The sequence below is a fragment of the Macrobrachium rosenbergii genome, chromosome 50 (assembly GCF_040412425.1).
Source record: "Macrobrachium rosenbergii isolate ZJJX-2024 chromosome 50, ASM4041242v1, whole genome shotgun sequence".
In the NCBI taxonomy this organism is placed as follows: domain Eukaryota; kingdom Metazoa; phylum Arthropoda; class Malacostraca; order Decapoda; family Palaemonidae; genus Macrobrachium; species Macrobrachium rosenbergii.
In genome coordinates, this window is record NC_089790.1 from 25,078,150 (window position 1) to 25,105,776 (window position 27,627).

Sequence of the window (27,627 nt, forward strand, 5' to 3'; positions counted from 1 at the left end):
ATGGGGTGATGGTATCAACTATTCACCTGAAGGTCAGCAATCACTTTTTCTTTTAGCAAAGGACAAATCCATGGATGAAGTGGGATTATGATAATAGACTTCAGATTTGTGTATGTAGGAAAAATGTAATTCATCTTAAAAAACTGAATGATTTTGTTCCCATGAGAATACAGTCCTTTTACATGGAAACTCACAACTTAGGTGGGAGTATTGTCCAAGGAACATGGATGATATTGTTCCTGTCAACAAGAATTGTCAGTCCCCAATCATATATTGAACAGAGGAAGGATGACTCCTGTAACCTCCTGCACAGCCTGGTATATGTCATACCAAGGATGACAGTGTCTTGTCCTTTGGCTGAACCTCCCTTATGAAGAAACAGGATAGCCACCTCAATTAAGCAGAACTAATATTGCTATTACACACAAAGATTACAGTACTTTACTGCAGGCACCCTTATTAAAAGGGAGTTGGAAGGATTCATCTACCAACCTAGCATGCTCAACTGAGTAAATCATCTGCATTTGTCCAGCCTAACATATATCTTTGACAACTCAACAGCATAGCAGACCACCAACTCAAGCACCTGCCTTGATAATTCTGAGAGAAAGGGAGAACGTTCTTCCTGCTTGCTGACATATTCCACAATAGCTGTGTAGTGGCTAATCAACACTGAGTGGCCACAGATTTCAAAGATGGTAAGCTTGCCATTTTTAGACAATGTAATTAGATTTAAACAGTTCCTGCATAAATTCAGTATCTATAGAAAACAACATTACATTATTTTACTGGACATAATAATAGTAGAAAAATTTCTGTATTCTCTTCGATGTTTTTTGTGAGCATTATGTCCTGTCAGTCCTAAATTCCTGAATAAGAAACTAAACTGGAGTACTAAACATTAAAAAAATATTTGAAGACATTTTATAATACAAGTAACAGAAACCAGAATTACCTACTGCTTTGAGCCCATCATATCAGTGCTGAAAATGTTTGATATAGATTAAATCTTTTCATATAATAACACTATAAAAATTCTCCTTATAACAAATTTTCCTTACCAGAGTAGCAATATTCTTTATAAAATCCCATGTATTGGGCTAGACAACTAAGGAATTAAGTACCAGAATAAATAAAAAAGAATATTACTCCTTTGGAGTATCTACATGAAAATTCGCACAAAAATTAACTGGTCCCATAATACAAGCAGTATAAGAGCAAGATGTAAAAATACTGTATCTATAAATCTCTTAGAATCTGCACTAACACAGCTGGCAAATGAAAATATCAATTCAATCACAGGGCAAAGTGAAGGCCCACCCTTGTGGGTTTTCACATTACCATAAGTAGAAAAGGTCACAGTGGCCCATCATAGGAAGTCTGGCACCATCCAGATAAGCACTAAACCTCTCTATGAGCTTTTTGGCCTAATGCTTTATATTTTCCTTGAATTTAGATTTGCTTTGCAGAATGGAGTCAATTTCAGCCAATTTTCCTTCTTCAGGAAAAAGTAGGTTCAACTTTTGTCTGCTTTACAGATGATGATGTCCAGGTAAGAATTTGGCAGCAATGATTTCTTGACTGCTTGTTCTTCTCTTAGGATAAAAAACAAGTCACGCTTATCTACTGTAGAAACTGCTACTACCGTACCATTATAACAGTCAAAGGCAACCATTTCTGTTAAAGGGAATAATCACTAGGCACACTATTCTCTGAAGTATACATACGTGAAAGAAATGTGAATGAAAAAATGAGGTCTATTGTTCTTTGCTGGATGAAAAAGTCTGGAGATCTTAGCACTGGCATTCTATGTAAGTTAGCCTTCCAAAAGAATGAACCTTTAACTTGCCTTGGACTCCGGTATCTGCCCTCACATGTACAGCACTACAAGATGGATGTGAATTAATTATAAGTAATGGGTTTGTGAGACACACTAAACTATTACCATTGCCTCATTCAGATATTCTAAAATACAAGGAGAAAATTTAACAGCACTTAAAATCAGTGACACAACTTCAGTTAGAGATGAGGAGAAAGCAAAAAATAGTTAGGGGTAAGAAATTAAAAAGGTTCCATCCATGAGTGAAAGAAATCCAAAGATATTTAGATACTGATCATAACTAGTGGAATAAGCACAAATTTCATTAGCAGAGCTGATACAACAATTGTAAAAGTTATTGGTTTCTCTGAGTAATATTTCTTACCAGAAACGAAAGCCCAAAGACCTGCTTGGCGATTCCCAAAATGGAAAAAAAATACAGCAAATGCTGATAATCCTCCAAAGGTGCCAATTATAGCAGTGATTATATTAAAATACATGCAACATCCACTTCGACGAGCCATTTTGTTCTCCCCAGTTTACTTCTTCCTTCCCTGAAACAGAACACAGTTATTAGCACAAATTTTTTGTTGAAAACACACATGCAAAGACAAATATCAGTTAAAGTGTTACAGTACCTTTCCATCTTTCATCCCCTGAAAAAGTCATTTTACAGCAATTATGATTTTCCCATAGTATATAAAAGTTCTAAAATACACCAATAGCCTGATTTTGCATACTAATTTGGCCAAGTTCCTCTTCTTAAATTGGGGGCTTTGGGGAGCATGCATCTGAGAATAGCAGGCCTTTCCATATCAACATTTGTACAGGTATATGCAAACTTGGATACAACATTTGCTACTGAAAAATAGTGTTCAACATTGTTAGTACCAATACAATATGGTAAAGGTTTTTCAAGTCAACAAAATTCCTCTCATTTTGCACACTCCCCACTGCTCAGTAAAACTTGAAGAATGTTAGTAAATTAATGCAAAGATTTCATCTTTGTTATCCGAGAAAAGTTTGGTGATAATGTTTTTACTGGAAGAATTCACTCTATTCTATTACAAATTGTTGTACTGTTTACCGTACAGTGAACCCCCCATATTCGCAGGGGATGAGTGCCACACACCCCCGCAAATAGCTAAAATCCGCGAATACTTAAAACCCCTCTAAAAACACTTAGAACTGCCCATTTTGATAGTTTAAACATAGAAAAAAAAAACCCTGTAAAAATGCATATACCTGAGTATTTTAATAGTTTTATCACAAAAAGTGCATTTATTCATGAACATTATATGAAAACACAGTAATTAGTGAATATTTCTCAGTGAAAAATACCGTGAATGGGCGAATTTTCCGCGAATAATGGCTAGATATGTTCCACAGAGAAACCCGTGAATGTGTGAGTCCGCGAATCATGAGAACGCGAATACGGGGGGTTTACTGTTTTTAGAACTCAATCAATCAGCTTATGCAAGCGCCAAAGACAAAGGACATTCACATCTGTGAGAGTTCCTTTATTTCTAGGATTTTCTTTCCTATAATGGAAGAGCTATAAGGACCTCCAGCAGATTGGTTATCATTACTATTTCCAGCCAAGCTGCAATCCTAGTTGGAAAAGCAGAAAGCTCCAAGCCCAAAAGCCCCAATATGGAAAGCTACCCAGCACAGGAAATTAAAATGAGCAGTAAAAAATAAACTATCAGAGAAATAACCTTGCAAGGAAAGCCTCTCTCTTGCATGGGATAATGGATAGTCTTCATCCATGAACAGCAAGTGACCCCACGGACTTCCCAGAGACCATGAGCCAACAAACTAGCTCAATGACCTAACAAAAATGACAAATTTTTAATTCATTTGTATTTTTCATAACTAACAAACCCGAGGTCTTTATGTATGGGGTAAATCTCAAAGCACAACTGGATCCAGTTTAAAAATAGAACAAGTTTTGGTGTCATGAGTGTATCAGCCAATGGGGCTGGAGAGAGTAGGCAGAGCTTGACCTTTTCTCCCCCAGTTTTTTTTTTGCACTTCCTGTTCTTTCTTTGCCTTGGCATTCTGCTTTTCATTCTGTTTTTGTTTGTGTGTTTCTGTAGTATACTGTGATTATCAGCGTGTACTATTTGCATTCGAGGTGCAAACCCATGAATCATCTAAGAAGGCTTTGCCTCAGAGGAAATGTCCTGGGGTAGGTAACAACCCACGCTTTTGTTATCTAGCCTCTCTCAGTGCTGATCTTCAATTGACTCATAGCAGATGCAGATCAAATGATTGCAATGTAACTAACCCCTGTTCAGAGTGTCATGATTGATCTCCAGAGCAATGGAAGCATTTTGGTAAGAAGAAATACAAGAGGAAAACGGCTATTCCATCATGGGAAGGCTTTGTGCCTCCAGTGGCGTCAGATGCCGCCATTCCTTCTTGTTCTTTCTCTCCTTCACCAGATTTGCCTCTTGTTGCATCTTCTTCTCAGGAAGATTTTACTCCTTGTTCTTTTATTGCTTCATCTCTAGATAGTTCGAGGAAAGGTCTTGGAGATCTTGTGATTGATTTAGCCATCTCTGTTTTTTGAGAAGGGAGGCAGCTCCCCCTTGTACTGTTGTTTCAAGGATGGATGCGGAGAAGCTGACCGAGTGTTGGTCTTCATTAGGCCTACCAGGGGAGCCCCACCTTGGGGGTTTAGTGTCCCACTTCTTGTCTTCCTGCCTCCCAATGTCTGCCATCACATCAGTCTCTACAGCTGTGGTGTCTGTGCCTTCTGCTTCTGTTTCCTACAGCTACAACTTCCGTGGCCTACACCGTACCTTCATCGGCCGTGCCCCTACCATCAGTTTCTGTTTCTGGGCCTTCTATGTCTTCTCCTCCTGGCTCCCTTGTTCAAGCCCTGATGGAGAGAGAGTCAAAGGTGCACTTCTGAAGAAGTTTGGCCGCTCCAATACGAAGAAATCTAAGAGGAGACGTTGTAGATCTCCGTCTTCCTTGTCTTCTTCTCATTCATCTTCATCATCTGTTCATTGCATCCCATAAAGGCGCTGGGGAAGGAGGACTTTGTGGCCCCTCCTCGCAAGAAGATCTGCAGGCCATCTTGGATTCCTGCTCCATTTCTCCTTTGTCTGAGGGCAAGGCCAACTGTCCATCTCCTACAGTTGATTCTTGGTCGCCCAATCACAGCCGTATCGTTGCCTCGAAGTTTGTTCCTGGTTCATCTCCAGCTGCCCCTCCGGGGTCACACACTGTTACAGACGGCTGTGTGTCTGTCAAGGTTCATGGCCATACATCTTCTACCTTAGCTACTGATGAGTGTCGCCTAGTTCCTTCACTTTGTCTTAGGAGAGACCGTGTACCAATTCAAAGTGCTTTGCTTTGGCCTCTCTACTGCCCCACAGGTGTTCAGGAGAGTGTTCACCCTGGTTTCAACCTGGGCCCACTAACATGGGATACACATCTTGAGATACCTCGACAACTGGCCGGTCCTGGCGAGTTCTCGGGTAAAGCTGATCCAAGACAGAGACTGTCTACTCCAATTCTGTCATAGCTTAGGGATAATGATAAATTTGGAGAAGTCAAATCTTACACCCAGCCAAAGAACACTGTACCTGAGCATGCTAATAGACACAACAGCGGTAAAGGTCTTTCCATCAGACCCACGCATCAACAAGTTCAAGACCATTGTACAGTCCTTCCTTTCCAGACAAAAATAACCAGCATGTCCATGGCAGATTGTTCTAGGTCACCTGTCATCCCTAGAGAAGCTTGTTCCTCACAGATGTCTCCACCTTCGATCCCTTCAAAGGAGATTGGAAGATTTTTTGGTCCCCATCAAAGGATTCTCCCCTCTTCTAAGTTCCTCTCTCAAAGGAAGTGAGACAGGACTTGGCATGGTGGCTGGACAGCCTGCCTGGGTCCTAAAAGCAAGGGACCATAAATTTAAGCAGAATCTACTGACTCTGAGGGAGACATAGTAACCTGACCCTGCCCCTACTCAGATGATCCTGAGGAGTGTCTAAAAGGAGTCCCAGTCACTGAGTCATGGTCCACAGGTCCAAAGGTCATCAAATATGATCACCTCACTGCCCAGGTCTTAGCACAGAAGCCAAACAACCAGGCTGGTCCCGAAACCCGACCAGGGTTCAGAATACCAAGGGAATAATCACGAAGACATCCTGGGATGCACAAGACACCTATGGAGAACTTTAACGTCCTATAATTTGGGGGAGTGGAATCTTCCTTATGTGATTCCAAAGGAACACCAACATGGCATGAGTCAATGTCCCCTCTCCAAAAAAGGACATACAGGTGACCTGGAGCAACTACGGTTGCACACCAGGAACTGAGGAGAAAACCCATGTGATAGAGATCAGTTACAAGTGAGCTCATGTAACAATCTAACTCCACCATGTACAATTGCCTGGACTTTCAAACGGGTGCTTCGATTGCATTCACCTCCAACAGAAGAGCAATGAAAACGAAGACTTCTTGACCTTGTAGAAGGAAGCCTTCCAGGCTTTTCTCATATATTTCCATCAAACCAGAAATAGGGATGAAGAAGAGAAAAATGAGGATGAGGAGAGGGATGTCAACAAGGTAAAGGAGGAAGGCAAAGTATGGTGTCACTTCTTTGACCTCCCAAGATCATGTCTGCCAAAGACAGAGTAAAGGCTGACATCCCCAAATAGACAGGAGGAGGGGAGCTGCTGGCGGAGCTACACCAGGAACACCAGGTATGTTCATGGGTGCAATGGTACTCAGTCCTAGAGGGAGAGGTGATAGGGTCTGCTGATGCTGGTGCAGGCAGAAAGCTTTTTGCCAAGGCCAAATGTTCCAAGAAAGCAGAGAGGGAAGGCTCTGCCAGAATGCCTAGAGAAGGCCATGATGCTTTCAGCAGCTCCTCCCTCTCCTAAGGATGTCTTGGAGACAATACAATGGAATCACAAGAAATGGGGACTGAAGCAGGAGTGGTGGTGGTATCAGAAACCACATCATCACACCAGCAAATGAACCAGCAAAGTAAAGAGTCAGTTGTTGTCTGGTCAGCATGTACTCTCCTTGGACAGAGTTCCTTATTGGGTGAGTCAGTAGAGTTGTTGGCTAGCACTCGCTAGGTCCGAGTTCGAGTCTCCGGCTGCTAATGAAGAATTAGAGGAATTTATTTCTAGTGATAGAAATTCATTTCTCGCTATAATGTGGTTCAGATTCCACAATAAGCTGTAAGTCCTGTTGCTAAGTAACCAATTGGTTGTTAGCCATGTAAAATAAGTCTAATCCTTCAGGCCAGCCCTAGGAGAGCTGTTAATCAGCTCAGTGGTCTGGTAAAACTAAGGTATACTTAACTTAACTCCTTGGACCGAGCCAGAACAGAGAGGGCAGCTACAGTCCCAGCAAAAGCAGACAGGGGTTAAGCCACGCACAGAATGGGAAAGAGGAGGTGAGATTAGCAGTATTGCCTCAAGGGGCACTGACGGGACACTCTTTGACTTCTTCCTCCTCAACCTGTACTGCTTCCTGTAGGCTGAAAACCAAGGGACACATACCTGATGCAGTTCAGACCGCTGTGAACAGTACACCAAGTATGAGGATCAATAGCCACAGATGACTTAAATTTAACACACTCTCAATCACACCCAGGTCAGCATTGCTGATCTTTCTAAAGAGAAGAATTACCAGGCATCATCATTCTTACAACAATCCCAATCATAACAACAAACAAACAAACCAAGTTGTCAATCAAATTAGGAAATACTCATAAGCTCCAACAGCAGCCATGCTGGAAAGAGTTTCTGGGTCTATAAGGAAAAGTGACCGTAGAAAAAGTGACTATTTACTCAGCCACTGGGTGGGCCATGACCCCCTTACTCAACTGCAGCTAGTCAACTCACTTGTCACCTACCCTCAACTAGCAAACCAGCTTTCATTGATCATATATCCATATAGGCTAAAAGATAAAGTTTTGTACATTATTCTCATGAGAACAAATAGCATAGGGATTAAAATCCATTTTTACAACTGGCACATAACCTCCATTAGAGGCAAAAAAGTTTGTCCTTAAGTCACAAGAACACCTCCAAGTCATCTGATTAATCTGCAAACATCATCAAACTACAAAACAAACAGCCTAACTACGGCTAGCCTTATAAGGTGCCACTCTCCTTCTTTAAATTTAAGGGACAAATGCAAGCACAAGATTAATAAAAAAAAAACTACAGTGTGCAATCATGATTAAGGCTGACTACACCATGGGCCACAGTCTGATATCAACGGGCACCCTAGGTTAAGTTAGGATGCATGCCATTATTTTAATATTTAATTTACAGTGCTGCAGGTCTGGTTAAATTGGGTGGATTCAATTAGCCCCACTGCCATAAGTTAGGTTCAAGTTATGCTAGCCTAAGAGAACTGCCCCTTCCACGTCCAGTTCTCTGCTGCCTACTGATCACACACCTGAAACATTAATTTTTCCAAATGATCTTTTCTGATTAATCCATCCCTTCCAATATTACTGGTGCAATTTAATTTTTTCTTGTTTCCCTGCCCAAAAACCCCAACTTCCACAGGAATACCCACATAATTGTTAGATATAGCCTATGGATGGAAGGGGGGGGTGGGAGGGGAATAAAAAAAAAAACGTGAGATTTCCACCAATGTTAATAGTGAAATTATGCATAAGCGAAATCACAAGATACCCAGTAGCAAAAATTAAGTATATTTCATGTGTTATGCCAGAAATTGTCAAAAACTACCACACTGCTGACTTCTGTACGTTTAAACCTACCATTTCACATAGAAGCTCCGATTATAACCTAGTCCAGCCTACCAAAATGCTGCCATACCCTTTAATAATAATGTAATCTGCGCTGGGCTAATCTAAGCCTAAATTACGTTACAGAAGACAGTAGCCTAGAAACATATTTAACCAAAATATCCTGATAAAAATTAAACTATGTTCCCTGGTTCATGTAATGGATGCCTTATCTCTACGCTACCGTCTAAGCCTAAGCTAGATTGGCCAAGGCTGTCCTTTGTTCATTCTCATACCCTATGTTGTTGTATACACCGAGTTAGACTTGTCCAGCTGGTTACTACTATAACAGCACTAAAATAGCCCACATGTTAGTATTCCAAATACAAGAGGTTGATACGTTACATTTGTTAGATTATTTATCACTTTCATTCAAGTAATAGCGTTCATATGGTAACGAATCGGGAGAGAATAGCGTACTTACAGAACTTTGCGCTGTCAAGGGCGTCATACAGTCTGTTTTGATTCTGTTCCTTATCAGCTGATCGAGGGAGATTGTGGGTCCTGGACTTGGTAGCGCACCCCATATACTACATTTGCGGAACCAGTCTATTCACTATTGGGTAACTACTTATTTATTAAAACTAAGATGTTAGGCATAGAGATGTGGGCCTAAATGATCATATAAGGACTTGTTTTTATCACACATAAAACCTATTTACAGATTTTTCTTTTGTACTTTACGACGTTTTTTTTTTACTAGCCCAACTGACAGATTTTTCTTTTTGTGAAGTACCTCCTGCATGTCACACTGTAAATTCTATGATGTTAATATTTTTTTCTTTGTATCCTTTTACACAGCCACTGCGATCTAAGTTGGCAGTAATTCATATAAATAATATGCACTTCGTTCCATTCTGTCTGTGCAGTCCATTACCCTTTGGTAATGTACTATAAAGCTTACCAGTCACATCATATTTTCATTAGCTAACTCAAACTTAGGCCCCTAAAGACAGATCTCATCCTGGACAGATTCAGTGACTACAGCATACAGTGTCATTTTCCTAGATTTGATTACAAGCAGTTTCCAAGCGGATGTAATTTTAACCGCCAATGTCAAACCTACATGTAGTCTAGTATGTGTTCCTTACACGTGAATAAAAATTAAGGATAGTGATCCGTTTTGCCCTCTTCGTTTCCAAACAGATCACATCTCCCATCCCAACATTATATATATATATATATATATATATATATATATATATATATATATATATATATATATATATATATATGTTTATGTATACACACACATATAATATACATGTGTATGTGTACTTTAGCCTGTGTGATTTAAAAAGTCTGGTTTAAAATATGACAAGTACATCTTAGGGTTCGCATTCTTTTCAGTGCTGGTTCTGACAAATTCCTACATATCTCAACTGCTTCCTTCGTAATTCCTAAAACCTGTTCCGTCTAATTCTGTCTAAATCACCAGGACCTTCAGTCAGTTTTCTTTACCTCCAAGTATTATCATTTTTAAATTTCTCAATTTTCACCCAATATAATAGTCAATTATTCGATATTTCTCTCACTTAAAGATTTTTATTGTAAGGCCACTTCAACTATTCATTTATGTTTAGGGTTTCACTACTTCGAATGTTTCTGTTCAGAGACCATTATCCTTTCCCTTTCCTTTAAGCAATATTCAAAGTAATTCTTTGTGAAAAAACAAATCACTATCGTGGTCTTAGTCTCAGTCCATTGTCCAACGCCCTTCTAAAAATTATAGTACCATTACTTTAGCAAATTTTTTATTACCGAAAATTAACGTCAATATACTTATTTTTATACTGACAAGCAACATACCTTTCCTGTACAGTACTTTTAGTTTTCTGTAAAAGAAAACCACTGTGACGGCTTTGTCTGTCCGCCCGCACTTTTTCTGTCCTACCTCAGATCTTAAAAACTACTGAGGCTAGAGGGCTGCAAATTGGTATGTTGATCATCCACTCTCCAATCATCAAACATACCAACTTGCAGCGATCTGGCCTCAGTAGTTTTTATTTTATTTACGGTTAAATTTAGCCATGATCGTGCGTCGGGTAACGCTATAGGACATTCCACCACCGGGCCGTGGCTGAAAGTTTCAGGAGCCGCGGCTTATACAGCATTATAAGCTGTATTGAAAACTCGATTCCGCCGAAGAAGCTTCGGCGCATTTTTTACTTGTTTACTGTTAGCTACCGAGTTAGTGCTCTGTCTATAGCTTTAACAACCAGTGCTTTCTAGGTAACATAATTCTTAACGGTCAATGTTAGTTTTATGTATTAACAAACCCCATTTCTTTTATGAGATTTCATGGTAATATCCTGATCCTTTATTTTACTTAATGAAAATCTGATCTATTTTCCCCTGAAGTTTACCTGCAGGTCCAAAATACTGAGACTGGCCATTATTAATGCCTGCATCCTTTGCTTCAAGTTCTTTTATGTACTGACTGTTATTGAAAATGAACCTCACCCTCTTCAATTCTTTTCTCTTTTCATCCAAGGTAGTTTCTATCTTCTCACTTATTTTTCTCTTTATTTCCCTTCTCGAGACTTTATGTCGTATTTTTCAAAACTTCCTCTACCTCTGTGTCATACTGCATAGTCACTACGCTTTTTGTCCAGAATTGTCCATTAGGTCAAGTTGCCTTCTTCTTCTTCTTCTTCTTCTTCTTCTTCTTCTTCTTCTTCTTCTTCTTCTTCATAATAATAATAATAATAATAATAATAATAATAATAATAATAATAATATTATTATTATTATTATTATAGTCTGCGCTAAAAACCTGCAACAATCGTACAATTTTGCTGTAAAGTTATTTTCTGTGTATTAAATGTTTGACATATTAATTCTACAGTGTACTGTCTTCGCCTCCACTCTGAATACACAAAGTGACACCCCTTTGCGCTGTCTGTGAGTTTGAAGGTATATATTTGGGCCTTATCATTAAGTACTTGTCCCACATTTGCTTTGTAGGGACCCGTCCTTAGTTCAACACGGGGGGCCCGTTTGCCCGATGGTATTTATAGCTTTCTTTGGATTATGTTCTCTCGTGTCATATTTTTTTTTTCAATGCTGACAGTGTCTTCTTCAAGGAAATTTTAGCATTTATTTAAATATCCGGGATAATCTGTTAAATAACTTAGGTGCTTGCAACTCTATTGCCCTTCTAATATTTTCATATTACTTCAGTATCTTATTTTCACTGATTTATTTCATTTATGTGTCTATTTGTGGCCATACTCTCCTTGGGAAGTGTTTAGCTAACTAATGCCTTTTTTTTTTGTCTGGTCGCGTCATTGTGTACGTACACTCGTGTTAAATGCTCCATTAGTTTATTTACACCTCCGTTCATAAGCCTAATTACGCTTAGTGAGATCACCTACTTATTGCGGCCTTAAATTGTTTATTCTAGCGATGTAGGTCAAAGTCTTACACTACTTTCCATTCTTGCTTTAACACGTTGCACGTGTGAAGCTCAATTAGAATGGCCGTGACCCTGTCACCCATGGATCTATTCATTATTACTTTGGTCGGTTTACTGTATCACCGCTGTAACCGTTTCAGTAGGTAATCTGGTTGGCCATTTTAAAGCATTGTAAAGCGAGTGTAGTCTGGCTTCCAATGGCTGTATTATCATGTATGTACAGTACAAGCATTTTTTTTTTATTAAGACAATTTTATCATAGCTATATTTTTAAGACGGTACCGATAAATTTCCACTGCATATTTTCTCATTTCAAGTAATAAACAATCAATACTTCAAGACTGCTGAATGTCCCAGAACGATACCTGGAGTCGCTTCTCTAGAGAAATCTTCAACGCGACAATTCATTTTGTGCATTAATTGTCCTTCAAGTAGAATAACTAAGAAAACATGATGTATTTCCATTCATGTCAGTGTATCAAAAACTCATGTACGACTACACTGAAATCCATTAATATTAGCGCTGCACATACGCACCTTTTTATCGCATCTCAAGAGACCGTTCGCCGGAGCATACAGCAGTTTCAGAGAAGTGATTTTTACTGAAAGCTGTTTGGCTATAGGTAAGATGAAATCTTACATCATCCAGGATGTTTGACGAGTTGCTGATGTAACTATTTCAATGATTTCCGATAAAGATGTCAGGTTTGCTTTTAGTCTTCGAGCCTGAGATTGCTTATCCCATTTAGTCTTAAAAGTTGGTTTGACAAAAATCAGTGTTTTGTGGTCCCACTAAAGACTTTGACTCCTGTTTATCATATTTTTTGTACATTGCAAATAAATACGTGAATAAATAGAGAGATGAATAAACGATTATCTGAAGTCTCAATGTTTGCTTCTAGAAATGGGCCAACTCTACAGACTGGATAGCAGCTTGTACCAAAGTATCCTTCAAATAAATTAGAGTTGAGGTAATAGCTATTTCCAGAACATCTATCCTAACTATTGGCTAAATAAGTTGACTTTTTTCCTGACATTAAAAAGGACATCATACCATACACATACTGCTGGTAGGTATCAATAGCTGTTTGTTCAGAATGACTAGAATTCCACCAGCATAATACTGTTATGAACCAAATTTGCTGAATGAAATTATTGCGATAACTTCAATTCGTGCCTCCCATCTAGAATTTGATACCGTTTTGACTGCTGAAGACGTACATTCTTTCACATTTTTCCCATGACGGTGAAGATGAGAATTTGACGAAGAATGTTAGCGAGTTCAAAGAGATCAACTGCATGATGATGGTTTTGCATAAAGATGATCACCAAAGTACCAATTTCAAAGTACAGTTTGCGACACAGAAGGAACATACAAATCCTTTCATGTTTGCACTAAGATCCTGCAACCGTCCTTTCATAATATGGGTATCATACGCCATCAAAAGTTATAAGAAATAAGAATTATAATCTGATTATATTTCTTTTATATAAGTTCAAAAAAACAAAAAATGTATTGTGCATTTTTAAGCCTTAACCATACCCAGAAAATTGTATTTATCTGCTTTGTATACGATACATCGGAAGTGCAATCTGTAATTACTCAAAACTAACTAGCTCTTTTTGCAATACTCCACATACTTCCCGCATATTTGATGAAGTCGCTGCAACTATTTCATTCTGTACTTCCGGACCTTCCGGACAAAGATAATGTACACGAGTGTTTCACGACATTAATCATAAATTTTCAAAGGACATTCACATGTGAAGAGCAGTTAAATTATTCCCAGTACATTTCCAACGGAGTTAACGCCAAGCTCTTCAGTCGGACATGAGGATTCTAAACTTTAGGTAGCAAGAAAAATAACATCGTTGTTTAAAGTTGCTCCACTACATAAAACACAGGAATGGTCAGTTGGCTCGTTCAGTCAAGATTAGAACAGAAGAGTTTCCAAAGACCCTAGTATTTTTTTTCATATTCCCTGCACGCTGTCGACGTTTTTTCTACGTCACCAGAATGATGAAATAAGCACTGGAACATAAGTATACAGAAATTAGCTTTCCAAGTTATTATTTTGTTGATATCATTAAAGGAAAAAGTGCACAGCTGCAGGAACTATATTTTTTAAAGGCCATAAAATGCAAAATTTTCATCATTTCCTCTTATATATATGGGTCCCCTATGTTGCTGGAGCCCGCCCTGTCAAAGATAAATTTGATTTGGAAAACCTTCACGGATACCTTTGCCGATTTTTAGAGGCGTTTTTCGTTTGTGAGCATTATTTGACCAGGCTGAAAGGATGGACCCCATTTAATCCTGAATAGGTTTTCCACTACACAAGGTTCTTCCACAGCCTGTAACAGACTAAAACAGACGTCAAGATTAAATTTCAGTTACACGACATTCGTTTTTATTGCAATGCAAATGCTCCAGAAAGATACAAAATTACTATTCTGTTCCATACTGTTTACTTTTCTTTTGCAAATTATCACCGCACATGTGGCTGAATCTGGATACTGTGCAATATTGTCAGTGCTAGACTAATGCTCCTTCAAGAAGTTACTTAACGTTAAGAGACATTCTGAGGATGTTATCATTTTCCTTCGTTACTTGCAGGTCTGTTCAGTATGTCTTCGAAGAACATGACATTGAAAGTCCACTGACTTTTCTTTGCTTTCCAGCAACTTACAAAGAATAATGATAGTGAGAGAAAACATATTTCGCGCTAGATATAACACACCCTCGTTTAATGTGAAATTTGTGCTTTTTATGAAAGATTTTATTCCTGTTGATGCCTAAATTGTCAACCTGAACTGAATGTTGTTTATTTAAATTATTTACGGACGTATACATAAAACCCATACGGATCATTAATAATTTGGTTCAAATTTATAGCTCATTATTCGTTTCGATAGCGATGAACGAATGCAAGAGCAATTAAACGTACGAAAAAATACTTCGGCGAACAAACAACAAATATGTTCTGTACATGTAATTTTTAGAATCGCATTCACACGTGTCTGTGAGCGATGTATATGGGATATCGAACGCCTCGCAAAGAGTTAACATCTGCTTCAGTGAGTTACGATTTGCAGATCCTAATCATTTTCTATGTATATGGGAGTTTCCATGGAGTGATGGAGCTGAGCATCAGAGAGAGTTGACTTTAATATATATCACTTAATTTTAGTGTAACACAGACTGAGGAAGAACAATTCTTTGCTGTAACATTATCATCATTCGAACAATGTTGATCTCCCGTTACACACAAAGGATGCGCATACATGTTGTGCCTAAGTCCTACACTGAAATAGGCTATAGGAAAGATGCTTATCTCTCTCTCTCTCTCTCTCTCTCTGTTTTTTTTTTTGTTTTTTTTTTGTGCTTGGTTTTCACCTGATGAAGAGAAGGTCGAATGTCTGAATACCATCCTGCCTCATGGTCATTTCCCTATATGCAAATAAAGATTAGATAAAGGGAGAAACTATACTGTATGCATAGGCTGACGATGTGGAGATCGCTCGAACATACAATCCAGCGGATGCAACTGATTTAGTTCCTGTGAGCCGAACCACTGCTGGATCATTTGAAATTTTTCAAACTGCTCATTAGAGTAATTCCTAATTAAACAATCTTCAGGACACCTCGAAATTATTTTATACGCGAGTAATGGACCTCACATTGGATAACCACAAGTTCTCTCAAAGCGAGAATAACGTGCATTTAAGTGTGCATGGTCATTTACATTTTTAATGCAAAATTATTTCATTCATGAAAATTCCAAGGAAAAATGGTGCAATTAATTTTTGTCAATTAGGCCGACACCGCCCACCCCCCTTCCCCTCAGGCAACGCCCCTGCCTATGTAATATCAGTCGAAGCAAGAATAACATGCATTGTTATTTAAATTTTTCGTACAAAATGATTTCATTCATGATAATTCCATGAAAAAATTATATAATTATTTATTGTTAATTAGGACGCCCTCCTCCCGGGGGCTACGCCCCTGCCTATATGGTATCGGTCGAAAGTGAACCAACCACACCGGTCACGGTCTTTTAGAAAGGCCTTGTTTGTTTACGGGTAGCCATGTCTGTAGATCAACCTGTGAGTCATGACATGGCGGTTTCCCTACGCCTGACATTGTGAACATGTTGCAGACATTTGCCTCTACTTTTTGTCTGCTTGTTGTTATCTACCGGTTGGCAGGTAGAGGTCACTTAACACACCGCTGTTATTGTTGTGGCAAAAGCGGGTCAGCCTTTTATTTTACTGGAGTTATTCAGGGGCACAAAAAATGGCCAAATAACAATGAGGATCTACTGGGAGGTCGAGGGCGTTGCATGTTTTCCATTCTGACGTTAAAGAGTACAGGTTTCATATTTTATGAACCTTTGGTGCCATTTATTCAGACAATCAATTGGTTCCCTTTGTTGTCTGAGCCTGCCCAGTCTTCTTCTGACCAACTATCTTAGAATCTTCCACTTTAGAACAAGAATTAAGGATCACCTTAACCTGACTTACGCTCAGTTTCATCTCGCATATTTTGCGACAAGCAGACATGAATATTTACTACGACCTGTGACGCATGGCCCATACTTTATCTTGAAAGATCTGTAAGTGAAAACGATCGAAAGAGATTGAAGTTCAATTTACAAAGACCGAACAAAAAGACAAGGTGACTCTGCTAAACAGCACTTGATCTTTCTGAAGTATTTGAGTTGCAGTAAAAACAGAATATTGTATAACTTAAATTTAATCTTGATGTCTGTTTGAGTCTGTTACAGGTTGTGGATGAACCCTGTGTAGTGTAAAGCTTAATCAGGATTAAAGGAGATCCATCCTGCCAGCCTGGTCAAGTAATGATCACAAACGACCAACACGCTTAAAAATTGGCAAAGGCATCTAAGAAGGTCTATCAAAATCTAGTTTATCTGCGACAGGGCGGGCCCTAGCAGCATAGGGGACCCATATACAAGAGGAATGATCAAGACTTAGCATTTTATTGCCATTAAAATAAAATGCCCCTGCAGCTGTGTATTTTTTTCTTTAATGATAAGGTGCAGAATAAAGCACAAAAAGTGAAAAGACAAGGGGTTCCATTAAACAGCAACTAATACATATGAAAGGTGCAGAATCAAGTACAAAAGTAAATGTTAGAGGTACGGAACAGTTTGCCTTAAATCTTAGACAATAGCCTTTTTAAAATGTTCACACTGCAAATGAAAATAAAACACATCCTTCCCATTACGAATGTGCTGATACCCATGCAACAGAACAGAAGGCAGGGAAGTTTAAGAAATTATGGATACTACGCAACAGTTCGATATATCACTGAGAATAGCGACGTAATGTTGAACTGATATATCACTGAGAATAGCAACATAATGTTGAACTGATATATCACTGAGAGAATAGCAACATAATGTTGAACTGATATATCACTGAGAATAGCAACAAAATGTTAAGTTAACCGTATTTCTGAATTTCACTGAATTTATATAAACAAAGCTGTGCATGCTGTTCATACTTAAAGGAATATAATTATACCTACGAATTTGCGCATGCACATATACCGGCCAATACTTGGCAGCTAACTGAGCAACAATCAATGATCGGAAGTAGATGTAGAAATAGGGGAAACGACTCATAAACTTTCTAACTAACGCAAAGGACTGTGAAGAAAGGAAATAAATATGACACGCTACTTTTCAAAATTTATTGAGACTGAATGGCATTATAATTAATGAAGTATCACCAAACTCCTGCAGTTGCGAACAAGGCCATTAGATTAATCTTGGGTATGTAGATTTTAGATACCCAAACCGCTACTAATTAGGCAGATTTAATGATGGTTACGTACCTGGAAATGGGGTGAGTATTGATAGCTCCATATGGGCGATTGAAGAGCCTTCACTGTTATACTGTTTAATGTTATGCTAATATTAATGCTATGGGTGACAGTCTCAATCAACTGCAAAATGTAATTTTTAACGCTTAGTTGCCGTTATTGTTTTTGCTTGGATGCGCCTTAAAATAAAGCATACTATATGGTATTAAAAGCCTAAGTGCAATGGCTTTTGTGAAGGCGATCATAAGCTATTAATTATTGCTCAAGACAATAAATGTAGTTATAAATGTAGTTACTTAAATATTTGTAAGTTAGCAAAGAAATGGTTACAAAAATGACTAGGTCTGGTTGACAAACTTAAACCTAACATACTTTGGAAATAAATTTGGCTCCCAAAAGTTAATTCTTCACGAGCCATACTTAATTAAGAGTGAGAAAGGAAGCTTGATATTTAGGAATTTAATGAAAGGTTTAGTTTATCCCCAGGACGTTGGATATCGATGAATTTGGAAAGGAGTTTGTTATTTTGTAATCTCTTTCTCTGCTGATCTTTGTTAGTCTTCTGTTTTATGCGTTTGTTTCCTTCGTTTCTCCACCTGCCCAGAGAACATTGAATAGGATTAATGGAAGGATGCCACCTTACATAATGTACAAAAATATAGATAGAAAAATAAGTTATTAACCTGCAAAAAAAAAAAAAAAAATTAAGAAATGTAAAACAGTACAAAAAAAAAACAGTAAATGTTCCATCATTAGTGTTTATCATCACCATCTCCAACGCCGTGCAACGCAAACAGAACAGAATAGAATAGAACACAGAATTTAGGGAAAACGCCAAAGCTGGGACATATGAGGTCATTCGGCGCTGAAACGGAGATTAGGTTTGAAAGGTGCAACAGGGCAACCTAGCAGTCGCACTATGAATCAATTGTTAGGAGAGGGTCAAAAGTAAGTTGGATGAAAGAGAATATGAACGGAGGTACAGTAAAAAGAATGAAAGGGGTTGCAGCCAGGGGACGAGGGACGCTGCAAAAAACCGTAAGTAAAGCCTCGAGTGCATCGCATGAGGTGCACTGATGGCACTAACCCATTATGTTGCAAAATTGACCTTTCCCGCACAGCAAAACTAACCTTCCCCGCACAGCAAAATTAACCTTCCCTGCACAGCAAAATTAACCTTCCCCGCACAGCAAAATTAACCTTCCTCGCACAGCAAAATTAACCTTCCCTGCACAGCAAAATTAACCTTCTCGCACAGCAAAATAAACCTTCCCCTCACAACAAAATAAACTTTCCCCGCACAGCAAAATTAACCTTTCCCGCACAGCAAAATAATCCTTCGCCGCACAGCAAAATAAACCTTCCCCACACAGCAAAATAAACCTTCCCCGCACAGAAAAATTAACCTTCCCTGCACAGCTAAATTAACCTTCCCTGCACAGCAAAATTAAACTTCCCCACACAGCAAAATAAACCTTCCCCTCACAGCAAAATTAATCTTCCCTGCACAGCAAAATTAACCTTTCCCACACAGAAAAATTAACCTTTCCCGCACAGAAAAACTAACCTTTCCTGCACAGCAAAATTAACCTTCCCCACGCAGTAAAATTAACCTTCTCCGCACAGAAAAATGAACCTTTCCCACTCAGCAAAATTAACCTTCCCTGCACAGTAAAACTAGCTTTCCCCGCACCGAAAAATTAACCTTTCCCACACAGCAAAATTAACCTTCGCTGTACAGCAAAATTAACCTTTCCCGCACAGCAAAATTAACCTTTCCAGCACCGCAAAATTAACCTTTCCCACACAGCAAAAATAACCTTTCCTGCACAGCAAAATTAACCTTTCCTGCACAGCAAAATTAACCTTCACCACACGGCAAAATTAACCTTTTCTGCACAGCAAAATGAACCTTTTCTGCACAGCAAAATGAACCTTTTCTGCACAGCAAAATTAACCTTTCATGCACAGCAAAATTAACCTTCACCACACAGAAAAATGAACCTTTTCTGCACAGCAAAATTAACTTTCCCCACACAGGAAAATTAACCTTTCCCATACAGCAAAATTAACCTTTCCCACACAGCAGATTTAACTTTTCCCACACAGCAAAATTAACCTTCCCGCACAGCAAAATTAACCTTTCCCACACAGCAAAAATAACCTTTCCTGCACAGCAAAATTAACCTTTCCTGCACAGCAAAATTAACCTTCACCACACGGCAAAATTAACCTTTTCTGCACAGCAAAATGAACCTTTTCTGCACAGCAAAATGAACCTTTTCTGCACAGCAAAATTAACCTTTCATGCACAGCAAAATTAACCTTCACCACACAGAAAAATGAACCTTTTCTGCACAGCAAAATTAACTTTCCCCACACAGGAAAATTAACCTTTCCCATACAGCAAAATTAACCTTTCCCACACAGCAGATTTAACTTTTCCCACACAGCAAAATTAACCTTCCCGCACAGCAGAATTAACCTTCCCCGCACAGCAGAATTAACCTTCCCTGAACAGCAAAAATTAGTCTTTCCTGCACAGCAAAACTAACTTTCCCTGCACAGCAGAATTAACCTTCCCCGCAAAGCAAAATTAAACTTCCCTGCAAGCAAAATTAACCTTTCCCGCACAGCAAAATTAATCTTCCCCGCACAGCAAAATGAACCTTCCCCGCACAGCAAAATTAACCTCCCCGCACAGCAAAATTAACCTTCCCCACACAGCAAAATGAACTTTACCCGCACAGCAAAATGAACTTTCCCCGCACAGCAAAATTAACCTTTCCTGCACAGCAAAATTAACCTCCCCCGCACAGCGAAATTAACAATTCCCGCATAGGCAGGTAGGCAGTTACCTTGACCTAAGGCCGCAAGAGTATACAGACCATTTGTTTACAATCACGAGCAGTGCAGTGTTCAGTGGAAAATACTTACATTTCTTCTTTATTCCGACCTATTTATCACTATAGATTTAGATCTTAATTAGGATTTTTTAGGCGACTAAAATAACGCAAAAAGTTTACACTTATTACGGATGTTAAGAGGAAGAAGGAAACATTTATTTCCATCGATTCCTAAAACAACAATAAACTAGAAGCATGGATCCCGTCGATCGCGGAAAAGCCGTCATATGTACATTAGTTTACATTTCGAAAAGAATGGACGCAAAGGGAACTTTATGTACGGAACACTAAATCAACCAGTTCCAAAATTAGTTAGTAGAAAGCTTCAGGAAGCGTAAATTGATACACACACACACACACACACACACATATATATATATATATATATATATATATATATATATATATATATATATATATATATATATATATATATGTGTGTGTGTGTGTGTGTGTGTGTATGTATGTATGTATGGATATGTATGTATGTGTGCTTACACATGGGTCACACGCGCACGTACAGTCACACGGACAGATACATGTATATCATTATATCAGTCTTTACATACACACACGCACACACACATACACACACACATATATATAATAAATAGATAGATAGATAATAGATACAGATAGATAGATAAACAGACTGATAGATAAATAGATCCAAACAAACAAAAAATGCATCGTATTACCTTCATAATTATATGCAGATCAAGCGTATATACGCATGTAACGCCTGGCGTAACTTCTGAAACCAACCCCGCAGTGGTGCATCTCTCTTCAGACCATTTGGAATCCACTTCAGGACAAATAAAATCTGTTGAAAGAGGAGAGAAACGACTCTTGGAGGATCCTTGGGATGATGTTATCAACATCCATCGGCAGTTACTGTCAAATCGCGAGTAAGATCCTTTCTGTTAGGAAAGGACAGTTCATTGGTCGGATCAAAATTCAGTATTAAAAAAAAAATGCCACACAGGATATTATATAATCTACTCCATTTCCTTGCGCCCCTGATAATGAACCTCCATTGCCGGAAATGGATTCCAACTCTCTGCAAAGGGAGCTAAGCTTGTGCAATGCTGTTTTGTTTACCCGATGAAGAATGGGAATCGCCAAAAGAAAATACTGCAGACGATGTCAAAAGTGGAAGCTTCAGATTAAGAGGGGTTCCTCTATATGCTGGTTTCATTCCCAAGTATGACTTTTGGTATCAAATGTACCAACTGGTGATGGTTCCCAGATTGATACATTCAGCAGAGGAAAAGGAAAATTATTCAGACCTAACGAGGTGATTCTAAGCGAATTGAAAATATGGAAAAACTTTTAAAATGACAATGCAATCATGGGACAATATCTTTAACATCAGGCAAACGAGCATTGAGAATACTGTATTAACATTCGATATTGCCGTTTTGGTTCACCCCTCCTTTCTTCTTTTGTTCGCTGAAATACATTGTCCAGAGTGCGAAACCTGAACGGGGCCAAAATTAATAGCAAGTTCAAAACTATGAATCGATACAGAACAGCCACATATGCGCGCACACTTAATGTTGTACATTTCTCACCGTATATAAACACAATATAAATACCTATAAACATATTCATTTAAGTGTGGACATATAATTTCTAGTATTCTGTGAGTATCCATACTACAGTATATGGGTTGATTTTTTACAAATAAATTCATTTGAAGGGCTCGTATAAAAAGATGTAGACGCACTTCCTTTTGTAATAGTGTACAATTAATCATAAAGAATTGGCAAATGTTTCTTTCGCCGTTCTTTCTATTGTCTGTAGAACGTTGAAATTACATTAAGTTTTAATCAGTAATTAAAACTAATGCGTAGTTGCACAATATTTAGAAAAAAGGTGAAAAGTGCAACCAAAAAAAGTGATCCCTAATTATAATCGTCGTCAGAATCTGAGCCCGAGGAGAAAGCCGTGACGTCACGGGTTTCACAGCCTCCCCCCGGCGTACAACAAAACCCCGTTTTCCAAGAGCATGGGCAGACTTAACTATAGACCTTATTCTCTCAGGGATAGCGTGTTGGACATGCCAATGACATCTCTATCTTCCTTTTATTACTGCCTCATCTACAAATGAATTTCCCGTAATAACACTCATGACATTATTTCTCGTTCAACCCTTCCAAATAACTTCTAATATTCTTCTTATGGTTATGTTCTCAAATCGACAAAATCTTCTAGACACTAGAAGTAATCGCGGCCATCCGTGGCGTAGCCAGGGGGTGGGGGGTCAGGGGGGCCATTGCCCCAATTGATATTAAATAATTGTATTTTAATAAAATTATGAGCAGTTTTTCAAGATTGTCGATATTTTTTTCGAGGAAAAAACGGCCAAATTTGTTTTTTGCGTGTGCGTGCATTCATTCAACTCTTCTTCTAACACAAACACACACACACACACACACACACACACACACATATATATATATATATATATATATATATATATATATATATATATATATATATATATATATATATATATATATACAGTATATGCGTAACACATACGTGTGTGCGTATATGTCTGTAGCCTACGTATGAATGTATATAATGAATGTAGCCGATATATATTTTTTTTATCTCCCGATATATTCATATTTTTTTGCATGTAGACTTGATACTGGTTTCGGGGACGTTTTGTAGGTTCCAGGTTAGCCTATTCTGAAACTCGTTTGGAAGCACTTCTTCTTCTTCAGGTGCACAGAGCTGACACACCTGTGTCAAATGTTATTGATAAATTTGCAACAACTTCAGCTCGGAGACTTAAATCCATCACATAAGAGAAAGTTCTATTTCTTACTGTATTGAATTTAGGTCAGTCAGAATTCTAAATAATAAATATAAAATTCAAACTTCATGATTAGATGGCATTGTATATTGCTCTTATTATCTTTTATATTTCTAAATGTTCATTATTTCTAGTTTTACATTTAATTTCTTAACATTTTGCATACATACAATATATAAACTTTCTTTGAAGCATTCATTTATTTTGTCAACTTTAAAAACTACTTTGTTTATATATATATATATATATATATATATATATATATATATATATATATATATATATATATATATATTTATTTTGTTTTGATACACATACGTAAGTATACACAAATCTCTCTCTCTCTCTCTCTCTCTCTCTCTCTGGTATGTGCTCAGTACTTTATTTGATTTTCACTGACAAAACAGATAAGGCTATTTGTGTTGATGTTTAAAAGTAAGCTTTTTGTTTTCACTCATTATCTTTAACGATTTCCATAGTCCTATCGTAATTCCTCTTCATACATAAAAATGAATTTAGATTTAAATATTTTTCCTTTGCAATAACTATCTCTATTTTATATATTCTATATATACATTTAACTATCTGGAACATTAATTTATACATCTGGAGTTTATTCCTGCTTAAGAATCGGTATCTTATGTGAAGTTTTTGACTTTTTGTTCTTATATTTATCAATACCCTAATCCATCAGTCTTTTAGTTTGAATAAATATGTCTGCTGTGAATTTCCTAGTTTATAATCCTTTTTTTTTCTTGGAGACAAGCTGAGAATAGACGCTTCAAATAAAGATTAAAGACCAAGACAGTAGAAGTTCCCCAAATGAGTGGGAAAAAGGGTGAGCTAAATATATATATATATATATATATATATATATATATATATATATATATATATATATATATATATATATATACATATACATATACATATACAGTATATATACTGTATATATATTTGTATATATATTTGTACAATATTCAAAATGGTCTTGACTGTTTGGCCCCCTCCAGTAAAAAGTCCTGGCTATGCCACTAAGTCGGTCATAGTACGATTCACGTCCACATAAAAATACTGAATTGAATATAGAACTGAACTGAATTGGATATAGAACTTAGGCCAAAGGCCGAGCACTGGGACCTCTGAGGTTATTCAGCGCTGAAACGGAAATTGACATTAAAAGGTTTGAAAGGCGTAACAGGAGGAAAGCCTCGAAGTTGCACTATGAATCAATTGTCAGGAGAAAGTGGAAGGAGAATATGACAGGAGGTACAGTATAAGGAACGAAAGGGGTTGTAGCTAGGGGCCGAAGGCACGCTGCAGAGAACCTTAAGTAATGTCTACAGTGCATCGTATGAGGCGCAGTGACGGCACTAACCCACTACGGGGTACATAGTAATACTGGTCATACTGGACTAAAGTAAGACCTTATTTTCGCATGCAGTGTCAGTCTATTTGATTTCCAGATCTTATTTAGCCTTCTCGTTATATAATTTGCATTTTTTTGTCTTCCATTAAATTCCAACTCAAGAGAACCTGTAGTGATCATCATCATTCCTAAATATTTGAAAGACCGAACCTCAATAATGTTTTCTTTATCCAGTGTTATTTCATCCCTTTGAGCATACTCCGTCCTCATTACTTCTGTTTTTTAGATTAATTTGATCCCATCTCTCTAGATATACAATAAATTCTACTTAGCAAGCTTTCTAGATCTTGCAGTGTTTGCTGATTAAAGTTTCTGTCAAGTTTCTGTCGTTACGCCAATCTAAACTTCTATATCCAACCACATGTTTTATCATATAACAAATGTGAAGGGTAAACAACAAAGCTGACATAACATTTCCCTGTAGTACCCCGCTAATTACTGCAAACTCTTTTTGAAGCCTATATCAACATCAGTTTTGCATCTGCTTCCTTCAAAGATAGTTTCAAATAGCTTGACATATTTAACGGAAATAATATAGTGACGTAAACATTCCTCAGAGTTAGTCTTTGGAACCTGTCAAATGCTTTCTCGTAATCTATAACAGCCATCAGAAGGGAATTTCTAAATTACATAACTGTTGCATATGTCGTAACACATACATTTGATTCGTGCAACTTTTGCCTTGTGCTAAGCTAGCTTGATCATCTCGGATCATTTTATCGGTTTCTTTCTCCAGCCTACCCAGAACAAGCATAATCATTATTTTCATTAATTGTTGTAAATGCAATGCCTCTTAGTTACCACATTCAGTCAGGTCAGCTTATTTTGGCAACCTTGCAACGGCTTGCTATTCCTAATCATCAGGTTTTGTAATTTATTCCATATTCTGCAAAACAGGTGTCATTAAAGTTTCAGTTAAAATCATCTCTGCAGTGATGTCGTCATAGCCAGGCAATTTCCATCAAATAAGTTTCATTATTATAAATTCCTCTCAAAAAGAGCTGTGAGTTCATTCGTAAATATGTTCAGATCTTTAGCTGAAGTTACATATTATCCCCTTCATATCTTTTATTTATGAACTACAAAACTGTTCTCCCTAGAGTCGTCTTTCTTCTTTTGGTGTTATTGACCATCTCTTCTTTTTTTTTTCTTACAAATATTTTTCCCCTTTTTTCTTTTCAGGTATTTTTCCTCTTTTTCTTTTCAAGTATTTTTCCTCTTTTTCTTTTCACCCATGGATAATTCATCAATAGCTTGATGGACTAAGTCTACCTTAGTTTAACCAGACCACTGAGCTGATTAACAGCTCTCCTAGGGCTGGCCCGAAGGATTAGATTTATTTTACGTGGCTAAGAACCATTTGGTTACCTGACAACGGGATCTACAGCTTACTGTTGAATCCGAACCACATTATAGCGAGAAATGAATTTCTATCACCAGAAATAAATTCCTCTAATTCTTCATTGGCCAGCAGAGTGCTAGCTGTGAACGGTACCCACCATTCCAATGAGGAACTACTTTGATGGACTACCCAGACACAAATCCCACTCCCTCTGTCAACATCAGCCCTACCTGTTGTTCCAGATATTCTCTCTGGTCTCTTCTTGATCTTCATAAAACTTCGCTATCTAGACTTGGTTATTCAGCATTTTGTGCCCTGCCTTTAACATTTCCTTACTGAAATAATGAATTCTACGAGTACTTTTGCTTCAGCCTATTAGTGTATCCCAGGTCCCATCCAATACCTACGGTTTCCGTCTTGTTACTCCATATCCCAGTGCTGTACTAATTTTCCAGCACGCATAAAGATAACGAAATAAAAAAGGGTTTCATTACTGCTACCATATCTGCCGACGCAGGCTCTCCAAATATCTCGCTTTTTAGAAACATCAGATGATTGTTTTGTTTTGCAGTGCTGCAATAAAAAAACTTGGAGTTAGAGAAAAGCTAAGTGGAGTCAGATATATAGAATTATCCAAGCACAGTTTTACATGCAATCAGTCATAGTGTGAGAGCATCGCTCGAGGCTGAGCAACACAAATCACAGTGTCCCGTGTGCAGCTTTATATTACACTGACCAAATTGCTCACTGGCCCACTTCTGATCTCATTTAATCACCATGTTTCGCATTTTGGTTGACTGAATCGGCCACATAGACTCCAACGTTCACGTTACGAAGCTGATTTATAAAAGGCTTATGATTAAACCATTACCGCAATAGCAGCAATCATATCAATATAAACAAGTCTGGGTTCATAACCCATTACCATGGTTATCCTACATGCAATTATTACGAACCAAAAGGACATCGCAAGTACCAAATTGCTTCCTGTCATTATGCTGGTTATCAGGAACAAAGGGTCTAGATTCAGGGTAATTATACAGAAGCATAAAAATTTAGTTTTGAAAAATCTTAGCACCCACCGGGACGACGAGTATCACTACAGTCTGTACTCGTACACCATTTGCAACAGATACAGTATTACATGATTTCAGCTAGTGTGGTACATTGATTTTTCCGAGAAGAAAATCAATGGGGCGTATAATCTTATAGTAACGCGTCGTGAACAATTATAAA

General features: G+C 37.9%; 1 protein-coding gene across 4 annotated transcripts in view; it reads right to left on the bottom strand.

The window, feature by feature from the left end:
* The window catches only part of LOC136832771 (heme transporter hrg1-A-like), a 122,851-nt gene that overhangs the window by 15,217 nt on the left and 80,007 nt on the right, over positions 1-27,627 (bottom strand). For 2 of the 4 annotated variants that reach the window (XR_010851311.1, XM_067094306.1), the window contains exons 1-2: positions 9,043-9,199; positions 2,205-2,373 (exon numbers count right to left, since the gene is read on the bottom strand). Coding sequence is in view for 3 of the 4 variants with exons in the window: in XM_067094306.1 (XP_066950407.1) it covers positions 2,205-2,343 (139 nt within the window). In the remaining variant the exon portion in view is untranslated. Of the gene's footprint in view, positions 1-2,204; positions 2,374-8,963; positions 9,200-27,627 lie in introns of those variants that run through there. The other 2 variants (XM_067094308.1, XM_067094307.1) reach the window with 2 other exon arrangements.